The sequence below is a fragment of the Haplochromis burtoni genome, unplaced genomic scaffold (assembly GCF_018398535.1).
Source record: "Haplochromis burtoni strain Fernald_Lab_line unplaced genomic scaffold, NCSU_Asbu1 Contig_6, whole genome shotgun sequence".
NCBI lineage: Eukaryota > Metazoa > Chordata > Actinopteri > Cichliformes > Cichlidae > Haplochromis > Haplochromis burtoni.
Window position 1 is genome coordinate 461,802 of NW_024582367.1, and position 24,822 is coordinate 486,623.

Sequence of the window (24,822 nt, forward strand, 5' to 3'; positions counted from 1 at the left end):
AATCATCAGGATCCAGAGGTGTGGACTCGAGTCACATGACTTGGACTCGAGTCAGACTCGAGTCATTAATTTTATGACTTTAGACTTGAGGATAAAGACTTGAGACTTGCAAAACAATGACTTGGTCCCACCTCTGTCAGGATCTATAAAAAGGGTCCAAGGAAAAAACAGTGGTGATGCAGCAACAGGGTCATGAGCAGCCAAGACTCACAGATGCACGTGGGGAGCTGCTGCAGCTCAAACTGCAGAACATTCATGCTGGTTCTGATAGAAAGGTCTCAGACAACACAGAGCATTGCAGTTTGTTATGTATGGGACTGCACAGCCGCAGACCATCCAGCGTTCCCACGCGGACTCCCCGTTCACTGCTGAAGGCACCAAAGATGGGCACGTGGGCAACGGAATATGGCCGTCTGATCACCACGGCCCATCTTGTTAACATCTTGTTGCCAGATACTGCAGCACACCTTCAGGGTCAGGACTGTTTTGTTTTGTTATATATAAGTAAATATAAATAATTAAGATTATATGAGGTGTTTTTGTGTTTTTGTCTGTGGCCTGGAGAGAGACTGATGTCAGCTTGACAACTTGGATGATTGCAGGCATTAACAAATTATCAGATGACTGTGTTTTTTCTTCTTTTTGAACATCCCAGCTCTACCCCCCCCAGCCTCAGCTTTGTTAGTTCCCCGCAGCATCACTGCTGGATCAATGATGTCCAGCTAGCGTTGATACCCAAGGATAGGAAAGTCAGGATCAAAGCGGTAGTCATGGAAACAACCCCGGCCTGCTTCCACCCACAAATCGATGGTGTTGGTAGTGGTGGTGGGCTGGACGTGTTGAGGAGAACCCCCAGTCTTATCCGTCATTCGGGCGCAGACCCCATCATCCTCCGAACAACAGGAAGCAGAATTCCAGGATAGACGGGGAAGGACAGTCAGGAGAAAAGATGGTGAAACAGGCTGCTCGCGTCCACGCTGGGATGCTGTTTCTGGCTGTCTGCCTTCAGATGGAGGCTGCCGCTTCTGCTGCAGGTACGTTGAGCACAAATACAGAACATTTGAGACATGCGGCAGTTTCTTTGTGTTAAAAGTCAATTCTTGCTCTTAGAAGATCGTTGGGTTGCTGTTTCTGTAATATTGCCTTATTTATCTGTAAATGTCTCTATAAATTGAACTGAATTCATTCTCATGGAAACAGATTTTGATTTTGAGTGAGAGCCAACGAGTACTAAGGATGTGTTTTCTAGAAGTACATTTAAAGAGCCAAACTGTGAAAGGAGCAGGAAATAGTTTTCACTGTGATCACTTTTTACATTTTGGCGGCTGTATGAAAGAAAAAGTGACTTGACCTTCTTCTTTTTTTCTGGGACACAGTGATAGCAGGTTTTTTATTTTTCAAACTCAGGCTTACTGGTATTTATTTTTAGCAGTTTACAATCAAATAGTTCATATTGGTGCACTTTCCCACATGCATTTGAAACTGGTCTCTCATGTGCATGAGTAGTAGATTTATTTCTAATAATAAGTGCTGTACAGTAACAGTGGCTCTACTGTTACTAACTGAGGTTGTTTTTTTTTAAACTCTTGACATCCACCTTTTCACTGGGAATCCATCAGGGGTTAGGTTTGGGTTTTATTTGATGTTAAATATGAAGCTAAAAGGTAAAGAAAAAAACAACTTTGGGTGTTTAAAACTGCTAAAACAATTATAAAAAAGAAGCAGATGTTAACCAAACACAACTGGTGGCGGAATAGGTAAATAAAAGCAGTTTTCTTCAAAGCTTCTAAGTCCAGAGAACAAAACAAAATATATGTGGGGGACATTTTTTTAAGATAAACACATGATTCAGACCAAATATTTTGTGTAAGCTCCCTAAGAAAGTGCAAAAATCAGAGAGACAGTGAATCTTCAAATATGTAGCCAAACACACTATTTAAAATTCTGTTTGCTGTGGTTCTCTCATCATCTGGACTCTTTTGAGGATGGTCTCCTCTCCTTCAGACTCCTTTGAACATCACAGCCGACAGACAGAAGTTGACAGCGTGCTCTGTTTGTGTCAGCGTGGGGAAGAAAGTGTCAAATATTTATAATGAATCAGAAAGAGCAACTATACTTTGAGAATATGAATCGAGGCTCACATCCCTGCAGTTACAGTAACTCTGTGGTCTAGCAGAGGAAGGAGGGGTGGCGGGGGTGCGCTGCGATGCAACCGCCTCAGCTGAGACAAAGCTTTAATTAAACATGACCCACAATCCTTCATTATCCAGACAGCGAGCGCAGCTGGGCTGATCAATGGCATGGATTTGGATGATACTACCCCACTATCTGCCCTAATAAATAACTCACACGCAGCTTTGTTTTATTTATGAAATGCATCCAATCCTTTAAATCCACCAGCTCCTTCTGCTTTCTCAAAAAAAACAAAAAAACCCAGGCATGGCGAAAGCTGAAGGAGCCCAGGATGGTGGCAGCAACGGGGACACCATCAGCCATTCCTTGGTCCTGGTGCAGCGTCTGGAGGCCCTCCTGATTCAGGGCAATGGAAGCGACGTGTCGCTGCGGGTGGAGACACCCAATGCGGACGAGGTGAAGGTGATCCAGGCCCACGCCCTGGTGCTCTCCCTGCAGAGTCCTGTATTTGAGGAGATCCTGCTGAGCCGCAACAGCAGCATGCTGGTCCTGAGAGAGAGCTCCGACTGTGCCTCTGTGTTTGACAAGTTTATCAGGTGAGGTGGGAACAGAGGATGCCCCTCCCCCCCAGCATCAGGGGAACATACACCTTTGTCCTTCAGGGTCACTTCAACTAAGTTTGATTGAGTTAGCACACCCTCTAGAGGGAGGAAGTGTGAAACTGCAGCTCTAAATATGAGCCCATCAATGATTACAATGTAAAGCAAATTGACTAATGAGGAAACTGCTGGGCTGTTCAGTAGCATCTGCTGTAGTGTAGCAGCACTGAGAAGCCTGCAACAGCAATCAATAAGCAAATCTATTTTTATCTCAGCTGCTAATGAGATTAATCAAAACACACATTACGCTTATTTTTCTTATTCTGCTTCGATTAAACCTTCTTGTTCTAAAGAGAACCACTTCGTTTTGATGTTAACTTAAGGTGTATTTTCTGTTAACTGCCTCTGGTTTGATGTTTGGATCATTAATCTGCTCATCCAAGTGCTTTTTCTTTAAGGAAAATTTAATAAATAACAAAAATAACTGGATTCGTGACTACGTGAGAGCACTCTGTGAGGGGGAAATCATCATGAAAGGAGGCCACTGTTCTGACTTTTTCTCATTCTCAGTCATTATCAACAAAGAATGCTTTCCAGCAGCTGGAGCAACAAGAGAGGTTTAGAGTCACCTGAGGTCACTATGAGGTCTTTAAAGTATTACGAATCCTGATGATTCAAGATTTTGTATGTGAGGAAAAAGGATTTTTAAGTAAATTATGGATTTAAGGGGACAAACGAAGGCTAACATTTCTCTGTGTTAACCTAAATTGGGATTTATTATTATTTTTTGCTATCATTAACCAGTTAGTTTGCTAATACCCCTGTTCTGTCATACTTTAAAGCAGAGACTGTATATAAAAGAAAACATGTCCCAAAACATAGGCCGCATCCTTTGGAGGTTGTATTTGTAGACCGATTACCTCACTGCCAGGCGATGAAGGCTGTCCCAATTCGAAGGCTGCTCCAAACGCGGCCGAAAAATGCGTCCTTCATTCCCCCGAATTTGAACGATGGGTCGGGCTTATCCTTCGTGGCCCAACCTATCCCAGAATTGATAGCGCGGCCCAGCCAATTCCAGTTTCCAACAATGACGGCAGCTACTTAGTTTTAATATTACCCTAATTACACTTTCTGGGTCACAAATAAACTTTTAAAATATGTTCAGACGAAAATGCAGCTGTGTAAACTTGAAACATCTGCTCGTTTATCAAGACATCACATATTTGCACAAGTGCTCTGATGTTTTCGGAGACGTCTGTTACCCATCAGATCGATAGCTATCCGGAGATTCAAGGGTCACTAAAGCCGGTGGGAACAGTGAACTCCCAGCACATTGTTTTCAACCCTCCCCCCCCCACGGGTCTGTCGCTGCTCATGTTAAACATGATATATAAGTCATTTAGATAACTTCAAAATGTTATTGTTTGGCTTTTTTCAGTGTTTTATTTGTTCCTGAGTAAATCGGTTTGGCTGAGATTAAAACTGTCAGATTAGATTACATTAAATAAACTTTATTAATCCTCTGTGGCTTTCACACAGCTGAATAAACGCCAAACAGAAAACTGATTAAACAGAAGTGTGAGATGGTTGAGAATTTACGCCAGTGTCCTGCTATATTTTAGATGGCAAGGAGAAGACAGCTGAGTTTATTAAACACCACTGAGACAGCGGTGACGCAAATCTGAAGGCTAGACCCTCCCATTTCACAGCCTCGCACTTCCGGCGTTCTCCGGCCCACGTAGACCGCGAAGGCCGGGTCCTCCGAAGGATGCGGCCTAGGTTTTGGGACATAGCATCAGTGTGGAAAATGCCTTAAACTTGCATTCTTTTTAATAGCCAGCAGGGGGGCAATTTCTGTGGTTGTAAATTTCAGTGATATACTAATCTCTGGGAAAGTTACCCTCAGCTCCTTTGATGTGTACAGTTGGTAATTTAGTAAATAATGGTCCCAGTTACCTGCAACCGCATTAACAGAAAATGTTATAATTATTGTATTAACTTAATTTTTCTATGACACCTAATTTGAAAGGTATCATAGTCAAAACCCTAAACCTAACTCTAGACTTATTGGCAGTGGATGCTAAGAGTTAAGATGTCTGCTATGAAAATGCAGCTTTTCCAGCTTTAGCATGACTCTAAGAATGTCTAAAATACACCCAGCAGCGGTCATAGAGTCAGCTTCTCTTCTCTGTGCAGGTATCTGTACTGTGGGGAGCTTTCTCTGCGTCTGGACCAGGCCACTCCTCTACACAAGCTGGCCACTAAGTATCAAGTGCTGAGTCTCCAGCAGGGCATCACCCAGTACATGACCCAGAATCTGGCCAGGGACACCCCGTCAGGCCACGTGGCAGGCTGGTACGAGTACGCCCAGCAGGCCGGGGATGTAACTCTGAGGGACAGCTGTCTTCAGTACATGGCCTGGAACCTGTCGTCTCTGCTGCAGAGCGGCGAGTGGGTGACCATCAGCAGCCAGCTGCTTATGTCCCTGCTGCAGCGTTCAGACCTCATCCTGCAGAGTGAGATGGAGCTCTTCTCAGCCCTGGAGGCGTGGATTATCCAGAACGATCCGGACGGTTTGACGGCTGAGAACGCTTTGAGAGCTGTGCGCTACGCCATGATCCCCCCACGGGAGCTTTTCCTCCTACAAACCCAGTCCACAATCCTGGCTCGCTATCAGGAGTCGGTGCGTGACCTGCTCTACATGTCCTACCAGTTTCACTCGGCCTCGCCGCTGCAGATGGCCAAATACTTTGACGTGAACTGCAGCCTCTTTGTGCCCAGGAACTACCTGTCCCCAGTGTGGGGGTCCCCCTGGATCATCAACAACCCGACACGGGACGACCGCAGCATGAGTTTCCAGACCCAGCTGGGGCCCAGCAACCATGACGCCAACAAACGCGTGACTTGGAACGTCCTGTTCTCCCCGCGCTGGTTGCCCCTGAGCATGAGGCCCATGTACACCGAGACGGGCGCCATGCAGCCGACTCGCGTAGAAGGCGGGCGTCCTCGCATCATCATCACGCCTGCCACGTCCAGCACCGACTTTGCTGGAGTGAGCTTCCAGAAGACGGTGCTGGTGATGGCTCAGCAGCAGGGGAAGGTGGTGGTGAAGCATGTCTACAACTTCCACCAGAGCACAGAGGAAAACGGCGATTTCTTGGCCGAAGCTGACCTGTACCGCCGGACGTCTGAATATCTCATGGACAGCTCCCTGTTCCTCCATATTGTTGTGAAGCCACTGTACCAAACCCTCATAAGCACCAAGAATTAACCTCACTCCAACCCTCACTCATATCCCATCATGGAGACGTGGACCTGAGTCATTGGAATCACTGAGCAAATAAAAAACAAAGATCCTGATTCAGGACTGCCTGAGAGCATTTTGTGAGGGTAAAATCATAATGGAAAGATGGTGATAGTCTTTATTCGTCTTGTCCAAGTGCTGAAAAAAAAACTCACTAGAGGACCAAACAGAAATTAATCTGCCACTGAAATTAGTCCCCAAGAAATGCACCATTTCATCCAGGCTGAAGAGTATTTAATAAAAACACAGCATCCAACTATCTGAGAAAATTACTGCACCATAAAAACCTTGGGTATTAAAGTTTAAAGTGACGTATGGGCTAACACGCTAATAATTTTGGTTTTTTTATGGGATTTATTGGCACTCAGGAAAATGCAGAACATCACCAGCTTCGTCCTTCATTCTTGAGGTTGTTCCTTTGTCATACACTGATTTGTTATTGGTGCTATTATACCCCATTTACACATAAAGGGGTCACAGCTGATATTCACTGCCCGGTGTGCACTGATCTAAAGCTTTGCTGATTAAATTATACCCTGATGTTAATGTTTGCTGATGGATTTTGTATTAGCTGTTTTTGTTTCTTTGATTATATTTTGTGTTGTTGTGAAATATGGTTGAAAAATTGTAGATGGCTCAATTTTTTAAATCAGTAAATTGTTAATTCAGTGCTTACTGGAAAGTAAATTGATTTTTTAAACATTTTTCTTCTACTTGTATGTTATAACTTATTTAGAAACCCAACCTGTACTCCTTCTCACCGATGTCGCAGCACCTCGTTAGCGAATCCATTAATGTGATCGATGCTGTTACTTACATCCACTGCTGCATTAATCAGTGTCGCCTGGTAATAAAGATTGTTTCATAAGTTTTAAAAACTAAACTGAATATTGTCCTGATTGTCATCCGGCTTATGTTTTGTCACCACATGCAAAAAATTATTTTCTGGCAAATGTCAGTTTATCAATTGTTTTTTTTTTTACTTTATCAAATTTATTTGTCAGATATAAAAAAAACAAAACATGTAATTAAGAAGAACCAAGCTTACATTTAAAATTTTAAATCATTTGGCTCCCAGCTATCTATGCAAACTCCTTCCTAATAAACGAACTCCCTAATAAGTCACTTAGATCTTCCAATCAAACTCCTGACGCAACCGAGGTCTCGTTTGAAGTCCAGAGGTGATCGGGCCTTTGCTGTCATAGCTCCCAGACTCCTTATATTCATTCCTCTGAGTTGATCCAGTCTACAGCTGCCCTGGGGCACACTGACAGAGGCGAGGCTGCCGGACACTGGCGCCACCGGGCCCTCTGACCACCACCAGTAGGCAATGGGTGAAGTGTCTTGCCCAAGAACACAACGACCGAGACTGTCCAAGCCAGGGCTCGAACTGGCAACCTTCCGATTACAAGGCGAACTCCCAACTCTCGAGCCACGAGCGTCATATTGTCATATTGTTTCCTGCCCTCCTTTTAACTGTTTCTTTTTATTCTGTCTTATCCTTTTGCTCTGACCGACTGTGAAGCACAACGGTCAGAGCAAAAGGACACAACGCGTAACATCCCCTCCAAATCTAATAGACTTAAAATAAATAAGAAAAATGAAAAATTATTATGATATTTTTTTCTTATTAAAACCACAAAGCTGCTTTATTACATGGAAATAAAAGGTTTTTTTTGTTTTTATCACATAGATGTATTATTATGGCTTCATTAACATGTACTGTAGGATAATCCTGGTATATTTCTGTGTTTAACTTCTACTGTGATTCTCAGGTGTAAGGCAAAAATTCAGAAAACAGATCACGTCGATTCCATCCTCCTCTTTCAAACTTACTAACAAAAACATGCTGAGACAACAGAAAGAAGAAGTGACATGAGCTCGTCACCGAGGACTTGGTTTCATCTTCTGAAACGGAAAAAACATCATGAACTTTTCTGTAAAGTCAAGTGTTGTTGTGATTTCTAAAATATTGTTGTGTTTTGTACCTCGCAGCCCCTGTAACGTCTTATTAACGTGATATTATTGCTCTACGGTTCACAGCGTTTTCTGTCTGGATTCTTTGTATAGATGCAGACACCTGAACAAAGAGTGTTTAAAACACCTGCGATTCATTTGATCAAGTTTCCTTTTATGTAAATTTATATTTTTTTCCTTTTCACTGCACTGACATCACTGCTGACTCTTCAGATGATAATTCTATAAATAATAAAGTGATGCACAGAGCTCAACAGCAGAAAGCTGCACAGAAATGAAAGGAACAGTAATAATAATGCAGCAATAATTCTGCTGCATAATCAGTGCTTGAACTTTTGTACTTTGCTCGTTGCTCATATTAAACTTGCTCAGTCTCAAATAAAGAAATCAGTGCAGGCTCGAGTAATCCCTGAGCACCACGGGTTTAAACCTTACTGACCTGCCACACTCACCTTTCTCCCACTGACTGTGTTTGCTTTCTCTGTGCTGACTTTGATCCATGGTATGATTTAATCAGCTAATTTAAAAAACATTGAACCAATTTCAATCATAATTCTTCTTTCGGATGTTCCCTATTGGGGTTGCCACAGTGGATCTGCTGCCTCCATCCCACCCTGTCCCCAACCCTCAGAATGTCCTCCTTCACTACATCCGTGATCCTCATTCTTTTCCTGGCAGCTTCATCTTTAAAATCCCTTGTCCATTGTATCCACGATCCCTCCTCAGCACACGTCTAAACTCTTTCAGCCTTGCTTTTCTAATTTGTCTCCAGTCAATTCAGTTTTATTTATTAAGTGGCAAATCACAACAACAGTTACCTGAAGGGGCTTTATATTGGAAAGCAAAAACCCCACAAAGGTCACAGCGTATGGCCCCTGCATGAGTCTGAATCTCATGGAACTCTCTTCCTGTTAAAAGGGAGTTCTTCCTCCTTGCTGTTACCAAGAGCTCCCTTAGGAGTTCACTCTCTAATATCTCTAAGAATAATATAGAATAATAAGAAAAGAAGCTGAGAGTGACTTTTGAACGAATACAGATTGAATTTATTACAGAATGTGCAGATTTCTTAGCTGGTGCAAGATTTTTTTTTTTTTAATGTGTTTTACAAACTATTGCATCATGAAATCGATGCTGAAAATGTACAAAACCCACCAGAAATGAATATAACAGTCAGTGTTTCCATTGCATCCTGTGTGCACAGACGAAACCCACACCCACTCTTTTTTAGGATACGTTACAAACTTCAGCGTCTTTGCAGTTTCGAAAATAAAACGCCGCAGCGCTCACTACATTTCCCACAAGCCTCCGCGGCCCAAGCAGGAAGAACGTTCTCTCGCAGGGGCTCACACTGATCCAAGTTAGGAGCTTTCAGCTGCCAGCCTTGGCCCATCATGTAAGTGCTGCGGAGAATTCTTTGCAGTGCATTTGCAGAATTACCTGATTTCCCGACGGCCGTGCATCCGTCCCGGCGCCCTGCGCACGGACGCGCACGCTTCGGACGCGAAAAGGCTCCAAGTGCATGAAGATCGAGGCTTGTGTTTTTGCATCTTTGTTGCAGAAAGCGAGCCGCTGAAGCTCCAGTGCGAGGGCGATGGAGGGAGGGAGTGAGAAAGAAGGCAAAGTCTTTTGTGCTTCCCCTCCCCCTCATCAAAGCAAAGGGGAAATGTCTCAGTCGAAGGGAGGTAAGAATATGAAACCGATGTGTGCAAAACTAGCGATATGCAATCACGGCTGCACGAGCTGCAACGTGCACCGCTGCAGGTCGAGAACGGCCGGTGCATTTTAAAGTTAGACGGCTAAGAAGGGTCAGTTGCATTTCCTGTTTGAGATCTTCCCCTTTGCACAGTTCCTGGTAAGACGATGCTGTGTGGACTCACTCGTACTGGCGCTATTAGCAGCGCACAGGCAGGGATGTAGAGCACGGGGCGCCTTAATAGTCACGAGATAGACGGTCTTTATTAGAAACTCTGCACGAGTTGACGCGTGGCGCGTGCACGCTTTTCGGGGTAAATCTTGAAAGCCTTGTCGCGTGCAGGGCTCTAAATATGTGGTTTGGTGCATAGGGGAGGGGGTGGTGGGGGGTGGCATGACGTGACAACCTGCAGCTGTCAGTGGACAAGTTTGTGTGTTTGTAGGCTGCAAATTTATTTCAGGTCGTGAGGAGAGAAAATGCAACAAACTGATGGCAAAGCGACCCGCGAGCTTTAAGGTGGAGGGTTCAGGAACAGGGCGCACTCTCTGCGCTTTGCAAAGTGTGTCAGCTGCTGCTTCTGTCCAGCAACTGGATATGTGGCAAACCCCTGGGTGTCCACCGATGTGCAGCTTTCCCCCCTCTGCATGCCTGTCACACTTTTGACCCAACTTTACCACCCTGCAGCAGCAGGAGGTGGAGGAGGAGCTGTGCTCAGCTTCCCCCCTGCAGCCTCTTTAAGATCATCGGTGAATGGAGCTTGCAGTGGAAGAGCCAAACAGCTGCAGTGAGAGCAGCTCGGGCCTTTTTTCTCTCCCCTCACCGTGATTTCCAAGAAGTGCAAAGTGAGGCTGGTTTGTTGCACAACATGCAGCATTCTCTCTCTCTCTAACACACGCACACATGCACGCACTGAGAGGCTGCACAGGAGGTGAACAGGTAGGAGAGAGCAAGAGCCCCCCTAATGGTCAGATCCTGTTTATCTGCTCCAGTTGAGTGTCCACCCACACGGAGGAATTGTCTTGTTGCAGCCAGCTTATCACGTGGTGAATAATGCAACACGTTTTATTTATGTTTTGTAGATGAATGAGTTGGTTTGGGACTTTCCTGAGAGCAGAAGTCGGTTTCTGTTGTCATCCATTGACGTCGGTAGAAGCAGAAAACTGCACATGTGGATGTAGTCGCACGAAAAGTGGATGTAGGCCCAGTTAAGATCTCGTCTTTGATTTAAAATGACATCCACTTGGTCACCTTTCAGTGGAGATGATTTGGTGATCGCTCTGCAGCTTTTCTCAGTAGGTGAATATATTTACTGATGTCTGCACGATGACAAGTCATTATAACATCTGCTCAAAGCTTCTGACATCTTGGACCTGACAAATATTTCTCCTTTAGTGTGAAACAGTAAACATCACAACAGTAAAAACTAGCCTCAGACCGATCATTTAAATGAAATGCAAACAAAAAACAAAACAAATTAAAAAGATGTGTTGTTTCTCTGACTTTCTGTGGATTAGTATCAATACTAATAGATAAATACGCTCTCGTAGTACATTTGTAAATGATTACATTTCTGATTAAAAACTCCACTGAGGTTTGCAAGAACCCTTCGGCTGATCACAGAGCACACAGCGTTATCGCCACAGGCTAAAGACGGAAAAGTTGGCAGCATTGTTAACGGGGGCACATTTTGCTGGCTGGCTGGCCAGGTCGCGTCCCCAGGTGTGTGTGTGTGTGTGTGTCTATGGTTGCGCTGAGCGAGTATTTTCACCTCATGCTGCAGAGGTGCGCTGAGTATTTGCATTTTATGCATCAAAAGCTGTTCCTTAAGCTACATTTTCAGACAAAATTCTGAGAGATATTTGCAGAAAGTGAAGTTAAGAAAAAAGATTTTGGAAATGTTGGAAAGTGCGGCTCTTTCTTCTTCATTTTCTTCTTGGCTTTTTACATGCTGTGTCACATATGTGATTAGATTAAAACAGATTACAAAATGTGATCTTTTATAGACCGATGAAATTACAGAGCTGTGTATAAAAGAGTTAAAAATAGCTCCACCAACTACTATGGTAAAAATCTGTTCAGACATGAATACATCAGGATGAGAAAAAATACATTTTAATATGAAATAAAAGGACTCCTAAAGGCCTTTTACCTAGAACTAGAGCTGGGCGATATGAGATTTTTTCATATCACGATATGTTTTTTTCATTTCAGGCGATAACGATATCTATCACGATATAAGCCAAATAACTATATTTGTAAGATTTAAATGTGCCGTTGCTCACAAGTAAAATGTGAAATAATCAGCAGCTTGTTTTTATTTAAATATTTATTTCCCATAATAAGTTCAACAGGGTAGATGTACTTAAGGAACATGAGACTTTTTCAGATAAATAAAGGCAAATATTGCAAACTACACAAAAGGCAGCCGCTAAAGCGTTTAAGTTTCAAAATAGAACAAACGAAACAGACTAAATTGTCAATTCCACTTAGAAACAAAATATTAATTCTAAAAATAAATCTTAGTTTGTTTTACAGAAGAACAGACAAAACTGACTAACTTTTGTCAATATCAAATAAACTGAGAACTAAAAGGAAATTCTCAATCTCTCCTTGTTGTATAGCTTAGCTTTTCAAACAGTTTTAACAGTTACTTTAGTCTGACAAAAGCCGAATGACGAATTAGCGCTTCCAGTCAGAGACTGAGGCTACGTCCACACGTACACGGGTATTTTTGAAAACGGAGATTTTCCGTTTTCGTTTTAAAAAATAATCCCGTCCACACATAAAGGCAGAAATGAAGGAAAACGCTGCTATGAACATGCCAAAGCAGCAGGTGGCGCTAGATTCCTAACCGTGCAGAAATGTTGGCCAATCAGAAGTCTAGAAGCCTCGGTGGGAAAAAGTAAACAAAGCTGGGGCATAGAAGCAGAACCGAGTCGTATGTGTGGAGGGACAGTAACTGTGTGTATATGTAAGCATTTAAACACTGCAGAGAGTAGAATTAACAGTAACAGTATTGTAGAAATTCATTTCACCGAAACAATAACGTGGCGCACAGTGTGACGCATGCACCAGTTTATTGTATTTCCAGACTTGCTTTCGGCACAATTTACAGTGCACGCTACTCTGTTTTTTGTCAGACTTGAAATAGCCGAAATACCTTCACACTACGGAACTTCTATGGCTCTTCCGTTCGACAATCTCTCCGGCGTTGGAACCATCATCTGTTTTCTCTTCGGTCACGCTCGGTTGATTTTTCTAGTCGGCACACTCATTTCCTCCATTACCCGCTGGCTGCTTCCCAAACAAACACACGTGTGGCTTGGCACTTGTGCTGTACGTAACAAGTCACGCGACGTGACGCTGCGGCTGTGATTGGTTCGGCTCTGCGCTACTTAATTTGGATTGGCTGACCTTTTTTTTTTTTTTTTTTTAAGAGGACAAGAGCGGCGAGGTCTATCGCGATAGCTTAATTTCTCTATCGAGTAAAAGTTATATCGCGATACATATCGTTATCGTTCTATCGCCCAGCTCTACCTAGAACACATTTTGTTTATTGCAGCTTTGTACACTAGGGTAATATAGAGCAGTAATAAGTCAACTATAGCAATTATGTAGACCTTTGAAAAAAATGTTTTTTATAATGTACTTTGTCGCACATCATAGTACGCTGGTTATCTTTGGGTTTTCATAATTGTTACGGCTCTGATTTCTAGTGAAAGCAAATTGTCATACCAGAGATGTTGGAGCCAACAAATATTTTGACTCGAACAGACAAAATACTGCTCAAATACAGAACTGAATAGAGTTCAGAGGTGCTTATTGAATTTTCTGACCTGCTATGTAAACAGGAGAATCCTGCGTTTTCTCGTGGGTTTATATTCTGTTTGTTGCAGGAGTGCATATGCACGCATGCAAGAAATCATTGAAAAATATCTATGAAGTAAATGTGTACGCTTTGCAACATAATTTATGGTTGGTTATCACACCCAAAAAGTCTATTTTCATGAACTATATTTCATCATTATTCATCACAATGTTGCATTTATTGGTTACATTACATTACATATTACTTGCTATCAATAGCCTCATAATTTATGTTGTGATATTTCAAGAAAATTTGTAGTAATGCCATTTATGACGATATAGAGGTAACTGAAGCGCACAGGAACCAACAGTTATTAGTGCAAACTAAGTTAAAGGGAAGTTTCAACCAGCGACTGTCATTGATGATAAAGCAACTTTCAGCTGCTCCCTTATTTTTTTTTTTAAGGGGTCGTCACAGGCTAGAATTTAGATTATCAACTATAAGCTTGCATAAACAAAGTAGGCAAAGTCTGGTTAGGGCTGTTCGATATAACGATATATATCGGATGACGATATAAAAACGTCTATCGTTTCATTTTACGCTATCGTTTGTTTCGTGGTGTCGCAAAATAAACTGTTTACGGCAATATTTTTTCATCGTTTTGATGGTCACTGTAGTGGCTATATTAATTTCTTAAAGTTCTCTCTTTCTCTTATATTTAATATAACCACACTACAGACGGACAAGCACCTGTTTTTATGCGTTGTCGTTAGCAACAACGACAGTAAAACCATCGTGTGTCCGCTTGTTTATTTTCCACATAAACCTTTCACAATAAAGCTCAAGATCCTGTTGAGACTTTTCAAAAAAAAAACCTGAATCACGTGAAAGATGCAGAGTATTTACAGATAAGAAGCAAAAAAGAGCCGTCAGGTGCTAAAAAGTAAACCTTAGACTCCAACGTTAGAACAGGCTTTTCCCCGCAGCACGCCGTGTAATAAATACTCACAAAGAAAACGGCGGCCGTTACAACTTATATCTAAAAATGCATCATTTAATGCATCGGTTAAAACACTCGACTCCAGGTACACGACGCACAGCTGGAAACACTTCACGCAAGTCAAGCTGCCCGAGATTCACAGAATTTACAGAAAATGTTAAATCTTTGTGATTTATATCGTTATCGGGATGTTTTATATCAGGATATGAGATTTTGGTCATATCGCACAGCCCTACCCTGGGTAGTGTTTTCTCTGGACATTTTAAGTAAAAGTAGAAAGCAACTGCTTACTAAAGTAACTCTGGAGCTGCACAGTATTGCCAGATAATAAAATTGAAATTTTTAACTTTAATTTACTTTCCACCTGAGATGTTGTATCTTGGGCCGAGTTTTTTAACCAGTTGCTTTTTGACCTCCCATATAACTTCAGGTGTTCAGTAGTTTCCATCCACAGCTTGTTCTTCCTGTCATACGAGTTCAACTCAAGCTAAATATTATACCAGTATTATTGTGCATGGTTTGATATGGCACAGCCCTATTCCATGTGTTGGGTTGATACATTTTAGTAATGCCACACTGTTTCTTTAAAACTTTCAGTTCCCTTTCCACTTTATTCCGCAGCTGTTCCAGACCTTTTACCAGAGCAACATAAGTTAGTGTCAGCAGAAAATAAAGTGAATTTTAACACATACCATCTGTGTACAATATGAAGAGTTAAAAGGGCCCAGTGCTGAACCTTGTGGAACCCCAGAAGTGAACCAGAGTCAGTGTTATTCATTTGTACATACTGATGTGTATCATCAAGGTAACTATGTAACCATTTCTCTTTAGTTTCCATTAGTAATATGTGAACTACACTCATATGCAATGTATGTTCCTCTATGCTTTTAATGAATAACAAATACAGGCCTAAAATGAGACTTGAAGAGAACATTAAGGCCTACCTGGAGCCCACATTACCACAGCAAATATCTCCCCTCTCTCTAAACACTGAAAGATTTACTGTGAAATGTAAGGACGTGGCTCCGGATGGGATTTAAATTACAGCGAGAGCGGCAGCTTCACAGGAAAACAGGAGGTAATTTCAGCTGTAATTATTGCCTGGGAGGGGCTCAGAAATTGCTCACATATGCATTCTAGACTGGATTCAAATGATTAGGGGAGGTAAATATTCAAATGTTTCATCTCCCCAAGAGAAACGACTCGTGTTCTTAAATGTTGGTCAGTCAGATGTTTTAAGAAAAACTAACGTTGACAGAAGTGTGACTGAAGAAGAGAATGTGATGAGGTTTGAGCTGCCTCTCCTTCTGTTCTGACACGGCTAAAAGTCTTGCTGCTGCTTCTACTTGAATGTTGCCCAACAAGGTTTTTACCCTGACTGCTGTGCACTGTGCACAGTGACGGCCCTCCCAGCTCGTGTCCCGCCTGCAGCCCCGGCCGGCCCTCGCACCCCTTGCACAAACGTCCCGTTTGTCATGCAAATGGAGGCTGCGTTTTCAGCTGCGCGGATACTAAATTTGCTGTTTCGACGGACTGATTGTTGGTCTGCTTCCAGTTCTGTAGTGGCTTTTTCCCCCCTCTTGCAGTTACAGTAGAGTTGTTCAGAGCATTGTTCAGATGATCCACTGGATCCAGACAACAAATCATTCCTTTTTATTCCAGCCCTGTTGTGTAGAGAATAATGAGATATTCCAGAGTGTGTGCTGTGCAGAAAATGTCTCAATGGAAGCAGGATTTGAGATTTTCTTGCTGAGGCGAGATGAGAATGAGGGCGAGGATCTCATTACACAGCTCTGCACTGTAAGATAGTGAAGGCAAATAAACTGAGTGCAGATGGATGCAGATGTTAATGTACTCCTTGTAATTGCTGCATGTTTACCCGTGGGCTTTTTGACTCCAACCTGCAGCTCTTCTGTCTGTGCTGCTAAATTTAGAATTGCCTGAAAAATATATGAAGATTGATGATCAGTCCTCCTGCTTACATGCCAGCTCCATAAAACACTGAGCACCATGCATTTGAAATCATCCTTTCGCCCCTTCAGTGGGGCGATGTGTGACTGTCTGGATTTGAATGCTGAACGTCTGCCTGAAGACAATTTAATTATTCTCCAGCATTTCACTCCTCATTTAGACGACAATGTAGAAAAGTGGTTTTACTGGCAGCTATTTTCTCTGCCTAGAATTTAAAACCTGTATAAATTGTACGAGTTCAGTCTGAAGGTACTCTTCATGCTGACATTACCCAGCAGTCAACAGCTTTTATCCATTTATTTTTTTAAGCACTTGTGTTGAATAAAACAACCCATCACCGGTTGCAGTTAGCACCTCGGCAGTGGACGGACAAAAAGGACAATTTCAGCCGGGTTATGTTTGGTTACATGTTTGTGCACATACAGAAAGAAAATACATTTTTTTTGGTGGCTGGATTTAACAGAACATTTAGGTAATCACAGTTATAACATGTTTCTCCTTTGCTCGTTTGGCTCTTTTTGCATGTTTAATCATCAAATCATCATATTTTACTGAGGACAGTCTGAACCTTCAGCTACTGACCCTGAACTGTCCCAGTGTCAGTTCATTAATGTCTCTTATGTTTTGTCCACCGTGCACTGTAACAGCTAGATTTCTCAATGAGAGTACTTCGTGCAGATGGCTGCAATTTTAATGACGCGGTTTAAAATGGGTTGTTTAGCCTTGATTTTGTTGTGGCTCGGTGTGTTTATAATTGTAATGGACTGCCCTTTACAGTACTGTTTTAAATGTACATTTAATTTTTCTTTTTCTCTAATTTGTGCACGTGTGTGTGTGATTGGATGTAAAGACAATGAACGGACTCTCATGTCCTCTGCCTTTGATCCTTGTTTTTCTTTTCTTTTTTGAATTGATGAGTAACTAAATGTAACCAATTCCATCAGAGTTGTTTGCCTGTTCATTCCACATGTTCTGGCTCCGGCCGTGGATCGAATTTTGACTTGGGATGGACGAATACATTTCCTTGGCATCACAGGGCAAAGTGTGATATTTTCATATTGTTATTGATGGCTCCAGGGCCATCAATGTAACTGTCTAATCAGGTTTTCATTCTGTCACAGCTTGGCACCTTGGGAGTGATAAAGATGCACGTGGCAGAAATGTGTCTACCGGTGTGTCGGCTACAAGGAAAGGCCAACCTGAAAAGTATTTTAATCCATAGTTAATGTGGCAAAACCTAACCAAAAACTGACAGCAATGAATATCTTCAGATTTACTCCCCGAGTTTGTCATTTATTTGACCCCCCATGGTCTTCTCTTTATCTCAACACATTACATGTCCTATTTTAGTATTTTCCCTCAATTTTCAAAGCTTTAACATCAAAACATTGTGATTGGTCAGTTGCAGGAGCAACACAAACAGCCATATGTAATCTAAAACAGGTCAAAGATGTTAATTTCGGTTTATCTTACAAGGACGCTTAATGCAAGGACACGGTCTCCCATATTAACTGTATGGATGCAGAAATTATAGTTCATGCCGCATCGGTGACTCAGTCTTTTTAAGTGTTCTGGAGGTGAAGACCTATTTGTTGACCATCATGAGTACAAGAGGCAGTCAACACTCTTCCCCGCTGGTGGGTACATTATTAAAATAGCCGTATTTGTCATGTAGCCTGTCAGACTTGAGTCACTTTGGAATTGCTGTAAAAATGTAGCTGCTTTGACTTTGACTCTGAAAAGTGCTTGATTAAAAAAAAAGCTGGGCTGTAGATCAGTAAAAGGATTCAAGCCTCATGTTATTTACATTTTTAGACAGTATCTCAAGGGAGGGGCTGTGTTTTACGCAATATTTTAGTCCCTAGACTGAATTTGAAGGTGGAAAAAAGCAAGCACTTCGAGAAATTGTGATTTTATTTTATTTTTTTTCTGTGGCTATTTTGAATGCTTGCTTATACGTTTGTCATTACTGGTTTGAAAAATAGCCCAGTAATTAATCACTGAATATCTATCCACATGCACATTGGTTGGTTTTGCCCCTGGATTGTCCAGGATGTTGGTTCCCAACTACGTCAGTAAATTATCTATTTTTTGATATACGTTGAATTCATGTCGTCTGTAGTTGTTCACATGAAAATATTCTCCAACTTGTTGAGCAACAAATTAAAAAATAGCACTAGGAAGATGCCAGTCATCCAGGTCATGGTAATCTAATGCGCTTGGAAAGAAAAGCGACTGAACTAATTTAAGTTTCTTAAAGATGCTTCACCTCTCATACAATCCACCTACGATCCAGTTTTGAGATCCTTCCCAGGGGCCTTAACGCCCGCTCACATCTTGCCTCAGTTGATCTCAATAGGTCACATGATGGGGTGAGGCAAGGTCTCACAATGGTTTCACCTGAAATCTTGGCTGATAATGACTCACACAGTTTTTCACACCTTGACTTGTGTGATGGGGCACATGATCGATAGTGGGTCAACGGCCCATTAAAGGGACAAAGAAGCTTCCGGATGAGAGGTGAAAAGTCCTCAACAGACTTGAAGTCCACTCGCTTTTCTTTCCAGTCGTCTAAGAGAAGCTTTAAATGGTTTTTATCTAAACTTGTGACGCTAGTTTGACCCCATGGGACAACTATATTGGCAAACCAGTCAGTTAGCCAGCCAAGTAGACACAAAGCGAAGTGTTTAAGCCAGCAAGATCTTTGATGTCCCCACGTATTTAAGCCTTGGGAGGCCTTGCAGTCTTGTTCTCAGGTATTTGACCTGGTTTCAGCCTGTTGAAACAGCATTTGTGCTCTGAAGTGACCTGAAGTCGACACCCCGCTTTCTGCGAATCATTCAGGTTGAACTGAGTGCAAAGGAAGTGTAGCAGGAGCCAGTGACGACATGATTCCCAAAGGAGGTTCCAACAGCTGTAACCTAAAGGAGCTGCAATCTTTGGAAGTGTAGAGTATCTCACAAACTGCCAGAGCGGTCGGAGGGGGGACAAACAGCCGAGGGGCTCTGGCTGGAGTTATTTTCAAACCAGCCACCAGCCGCCCTCCCCTCTGTGCTGCTGTCTTTTACTGTCCTTGTGTCAGTATTTGTTGTTTGCTTCCTCCCTCCCTCTGTGATTGATCTCTCTTCCTCTGGCTCTGTGGAATTCCATTGAGGAACTCTTGGGATTGTTGGAATTCCAGCCGGAGTGCATGTGTGGGTTAGCAGCTGGCACCATGCGTTCCCCCCGTCATCCGGGCTCATTAGCCCTCAGGCCCTCACACATTGAGGCTTTCTGTATGCACTCTGCCTCTGTTTCTGCAGCACTGTCTTTCCTGCAAACATTCTTCTCTGCATTATTTCCTTTTTTCTTGCTCTCAAACTGTCATGCATGACATGCAAGGCTGGTTGCATGCTCATGCTGGGTGGGGCAGAAACTGGAAGCATTGTCTCCCTCGGCTCTTCTCTTGTCACCGCCACTTCTTGAGACGGAAATAATTGCGTGTGTTATATCTAATTACTCACCTTCCTTGTTCTCGCCGGTTTCAGTGGGAACAAGGAGTGTCTCCGTGCAGGCGCTCATCTCCCGTGGCCTCCCTCTGGCATTTCACTGCATACTTGAGCTCATGTGCTGCAAATCACCGGGAATGATATGTACTGCTGTTTTTAATTAACCCACACTGCCACTACCACAGTGTTCAAGTTTGATATTGAGCTCAGCAAGAATAAAAGGAGTTGTGCATGTCAGTTATGTAACATAATCTGAAGAAAGAATAGTTTTAGCTTGCTCACTACACTTCCTTGTATGCTTTGAAATGCCTTTTTATGCAAGTACTTTACTGACGGGCAGTCTTGAGTTATAAGCACTTTAGTTTATCATGCTATGCTATGTTATAATTCCACTCCACTACCTATCAAACTGAAATATAGTAGTTTGCACAAGTCGGCACCAAAGTCAATGAATTACCAGGACTCTGCATCAAAGCAGGAAGAAAGTAGCTAAATGGAAAGACTGTGTTCACACTCTTTCTCTTTGAGGCATTCAGATCTGATAGGTTTGAGTTGTTTCCTCCTTTCAATCCAAATTCTGTATTACAGTTTCCATGCTGGCTTTTAAGCCTTTAACTTTTCCTTAACATGGATTTGTGGTTTAGCTTTACATTGTCTGTCTGGCTACAACCTAAGTGGTAGCTCTCGCTTTGCAGCAATTTGTTCTTTAACCTGGAATAAAATGGACTGTATGTATAAAGTTTTTGCTTGAGTGCTAAAGTTTTCTAGTGTGTGTAAAAGGTCTGCATGGTTAGAAAGCCCAAAGTCCACTGCAAAGCGAGCTGTTTTATAGGAAATGCTGTTTGTTTGGCTCGCCTTCGGATGTGAACCAAATAAGCTCTTTATTTTTTATTGCAATATCCAATGTTTTAGGAGGTAGCACAGTTAATGTGTGTAATGTTAGCATTATCGTTAACTGTCTGCATGAATGCCAAAGCTGTGTGGAGTATGTGTAAACTTTAAAATCTGATCTGAAGCCAGTGAACACTGACCTGTTGAGGGCTACTTTGTAGTGCAAACTAAACTTAGCTAGCATTGGTTAGCAGAGACTTTAGCTGTCATGATGCAGGTAATTTGGGAAATGCTAACAACGCTGCATGAAAATATTGTGTACCATGTAATGTAGCGTTTTCTTTGTGCTAGCATTTCTTTTTTGTGTTAGCATTTGTAAACTGTTAGGTAGCCTGGACTCATAGAATCTGGGGTTACGTTACATAACCAAGATATCAAGGCGTGGCCCTTAAATGATGGGATATAAAAAGTTGCAGTGTGAGGAAAAGCGTCTGAATCTCTTCTGGTAGATGTAAATTTAAACGAGAGACCTGCCAATGAGCAGGTCCCTCATTTAAATTCATTTACCTCATTTGTCCTTTTACTTGAAGAGTGTAGCAAAAATTGTGAAATTGCTGATTGTCAATTTTTGGCACTATAACATACTTACTTGAAGCATAATTTAAGGATGTGGTCTTGTGTTTTGTTACAAAGCCGAGCTTGTGCATTTTCCTTCCAGCCACAGAGATTACATAATGCTCTGCCCCTCCAACCCTCCACCACCTTCTCTCGGCTTCTTTCCTACACCTCTGTTTGCTCCTCTCTTCTTGTCATTTCTCATCAGAGTTGCAGCAGATTTTGAGCTGTGCAGCCCTCAAAATGCATCTAAAGCAGCGCTTTAGATGCATTTTGCACCTACTGCCCTTATTGTTCATGTTGGCCCTGCTGCATGTTGGCCACTGATTTTGCTGGAATATGCCATGCATGTTAATATTCCCGCAAAAGTGTGGAGAATAACGCTGTCTCCTGGCTTTGAGGAAGATGTTGTCTCTTGTCTCATGATCTCCTTGCTGCTGTAAGGCAGAAGCATTTTTCACTTGTGGAGGAAAAAGGATGCTGTCGCTTCAGTGTGATCACACAGTGAGGCTTTTGTCCTGACACTGAGGTCAATCATCTGACAAACTTCCAGGTCTGCTTAATGCATACAAAAGTGCTAATCTTTCCTTTCTCTTAATGTGGAACTTGTCGTTACTTCCGCTACAGAGGTTGTGTTTTTATTTGTTTGTTACCAGGTTACCTTTTAAATCCAATTCAAGTTCCATCAGGCTGAGAAGCACGGATGAGTTGTTGTTATTGCCGGTTCTTGTTCTCACCTATAGAGAATATTATGTTAAAAAGTGCTCTTGGCCTTTTATGCAAAAGTTAAATATGAACTCATTACTTCTGTTCTGCTGTGGTTTCTTTGACTGTGTTTAGTGCTTAAACTGATTGTTTATCATGTTGCATCTTTTTTGAATAGTGATAGAATCCACCCATGTCTCCTAAAGGGAAACACTAGTGTTGTTCGTATCTTTTCTTCCTGTCAGTTTTAAATTTGCATTCACAAATCTTTTGCAAGTAATAATAATTAAAAACAGCGTTAAACTATTGAAATGAAATGGTCCGTGTCCTGTCAGCTTTCATTGTTTGTGTTGCACTCAGTGTGAAGTTACTGTAACAGCAGGAAGTGGAGTTTTTGTAGTCATTCCAGTCAGCTAGCGAGAAGCATTTGTGGCAAATTAGCAGTCATGCTTTGGCGTCTCAAATCTCTCCATCATATAAATATCACTTTATCTCCTTAAATATCTTTTGGCCTTGTCCAGGCAGCACTCTCTTTGAATGCTGTTTTAGTATGCCAGCTGATGTTAAAATGGAGAAAAAACAGTGGCAGTTGTCAAGTGGATGGTTTGATTCATTCATGCTTTAATGCTGTATTTTTTTTTTTTTTTGTAGTTTCTTTATAATATACTGCTGTAAACATTGTATATTCCGGTAAAATGTAGACATGGAGGGATCTTTGGATCTTCATCAACGGACTGATGTGTTAAAGCAAGTCAAAGAGAAATTACATGTTTATTTTTATGGTGCTGTGAGCGCAGAGCAAAAGCTGGTAAATCTGAGCTTCTATAAAAGGACTGAATTTGTGAATATGCTTCATTAATTGATGTATTTGTTACATTATAACAGGAATAAATTTAGGATTTTCCTCTGTTGTATTTTTATCTGTTCCTCCTTTCTGAGCACAGTTTATTAAGATCTCCGTCATACAGGCCTCGAGACTGGTTGGTGGCCTCCCGGAAACCGGTAGTTTTTTAGGATAACCGGCTGGTGATTGGTTCCTGGAGGTTTCTGGCTGTTGCCAGGTGAAATCACCACAAATCTCAGTGTGATTCGTTTGGTTGCCTACCATTTGTGTAGAAGATGGCAATGTGTCTGGAAACACTCGCCATTTACTCTCTGAGATGTAGTGAAACTTTTAAGTTGGAAGGGTAGAATGTTCCCCTTCAAAGGAAAGGCTGTGCTAATATAGTAACATATTTACAAAGGTGGAACTTTTACTTTTAAGGCAAACATTCTTCTTTTTCAGTTTGCATCAAACTTTTCAGGTGCAGTACAGGTGTTTGAGCATTTGCAGACAAGTCGCTGTCCATTTGTTAACAACCAAAGTTGTTAAAAGTTGTGACACTGTATGTCTCCTTGCAACCTTGCACACTAGCAATTGACTGGTAGACTGGTTGTTTCCAGATTGTTGGCACCAGGTCTCTAGGCATGTGGTTGACACTTGATATTGAACTTACTCTACAATAGCTTGTGCTGTATAACCATATCCATAATAACCATGTGGTCTCTGTTAGAAATACTAGAACTACAGTCCCTCCCCCCCAGTGGGAGCATCTTTGGTATCTTGGTATCTTGCCTGTGCTATGTTTCTTATCAGGTGAATAAACTAAGGCATGTTTTACAATATATCCAGTAAATGCAGTCCTCACTATTTCAGGCAGTGTTTTGCTGCCAAGGAGGAAGGCTAAGATTAGCCAGGTAGCTGCTGTGATAAGCATCAATGGATGTTGCAGACAAGTTTAGCTAACATAAACCAGAATAAAAGTGTTTTATCTAATGAAGCCTGTTTGACTGAATGATGATTTAGGCTACTATTTGATTCCTAAAAGGATTGTTTGGTTTTTGGATCAAATACTCTCCTAAGCTGTCTTTCTTCTATCTGATCTTAAGGTAATGCGCACGCTATCCCATTAAGTAAAATACTTTTGTGAAGGGAAGAAATCCCCTAATTTATTCCAGGGCTTATCTGTCCACTTGCTTAATCGTTATGAACTACCCATTAGCTGTTTCTGCAGCTTAGCTAAGTTGCCGTTAGCTCACTATTTATATCTTACTTGCTAACATATCACAAACAAAATCATATATGGGGGAATGGTAGCTGACTAGCTTCCCAAAACTCTGATACTTATCTCAGTGTAATATCAAACAGTTCATAGACTGTAACAAAGCAGAGATTTGAAGCTAACATTTGGAGTGGCTGCTAAGGGAACGGTTAGCCAGCTAGCTGTAGTTTTGGCTATACAATTAATATACAGGTACAGTTGTTGTTATTTTGGTGATACTCAGGTGTACAGTATCTACACTGGTCTGTCTGCTGTTGGAGATATACATTAGATACAGAGGAATATGATAGCAGAGGATACTAGCTTTATACTACACTGCAGTTCACTTCACAGCACCATTGATAAGAATTGTTTATGGGGATTGTGCAACATTCCTGTAATTATCTATGCAAGTATTTGGGGGGAAAGGGGGATTTGTTTAGTTGCTAATGTGATAAACCACTTTAATAAAACATAATTGTCTCCTGGTGTGCTAAAAGCTACTGAAACACACTGGCTGTGTTTTTCTTCAGGAGTGGAACTCATTTGAAGCTTTTAACCAAGAATTCTTTGACTAATACCTAAAATTCCTGCCAGGAATGAAGTATTTCCTGAAG

At 41.8% G+C, this 24,822-nt stretch overlaps 2 protein-coding genes across 3 annotated transcripts in view; both read left to right on the top strand.

Annotated features, from left to right (window-relative positions):
• Positions 1–755: 755 nt before the first annotated feature.
• Positions 756–6,935, top strand: LOC102295192 (BTB/POZ domain-containing protein 17). Its single transcript, XM_005913826.3, has 3 exons — positions 756–1,034; positions 2,438–2,729; positions 4,929–6,935. The coding sequence occupies exons 1-3, from the start codon at positions 950–952 to the stop codon at positions 6,001–6,003; spliced, it is 1,452 nt and encodes a 483-aa protein (XP_005913888.1). The 5' UTR covers positions 756–949; the 3' UTR covers positions 6,004–6,935.
• Positions 6,936–9,306: 2,371 nt separating this feature from the next.
• Positions 9,307–24,822, top strand: part of map2k6 (mitogen-activated protein kinase kinase 6) — a 46,067-nt gene continuing 30,551 nt past the window's right edge. The window contains exons 1-2 of one of the 2 annotated variants that reach the window (XM_005913825.3): positions 9,307–9,406; positions 9,572–9,695. In XM_005913825.3, the coding sequence (XP_005913887.1) occupies positions 9,605–9,695 (91 nt within the window). In that variant the 5' untranslated portion in view covers positions 9,307–9,406; positions 9,572–9,604. Of the gene's footprint in view, positions 9,696–24,822 lie in introns of both variants that reach the window. The other variant, XM_005913824.3, reaches the window with a different exon arrangement.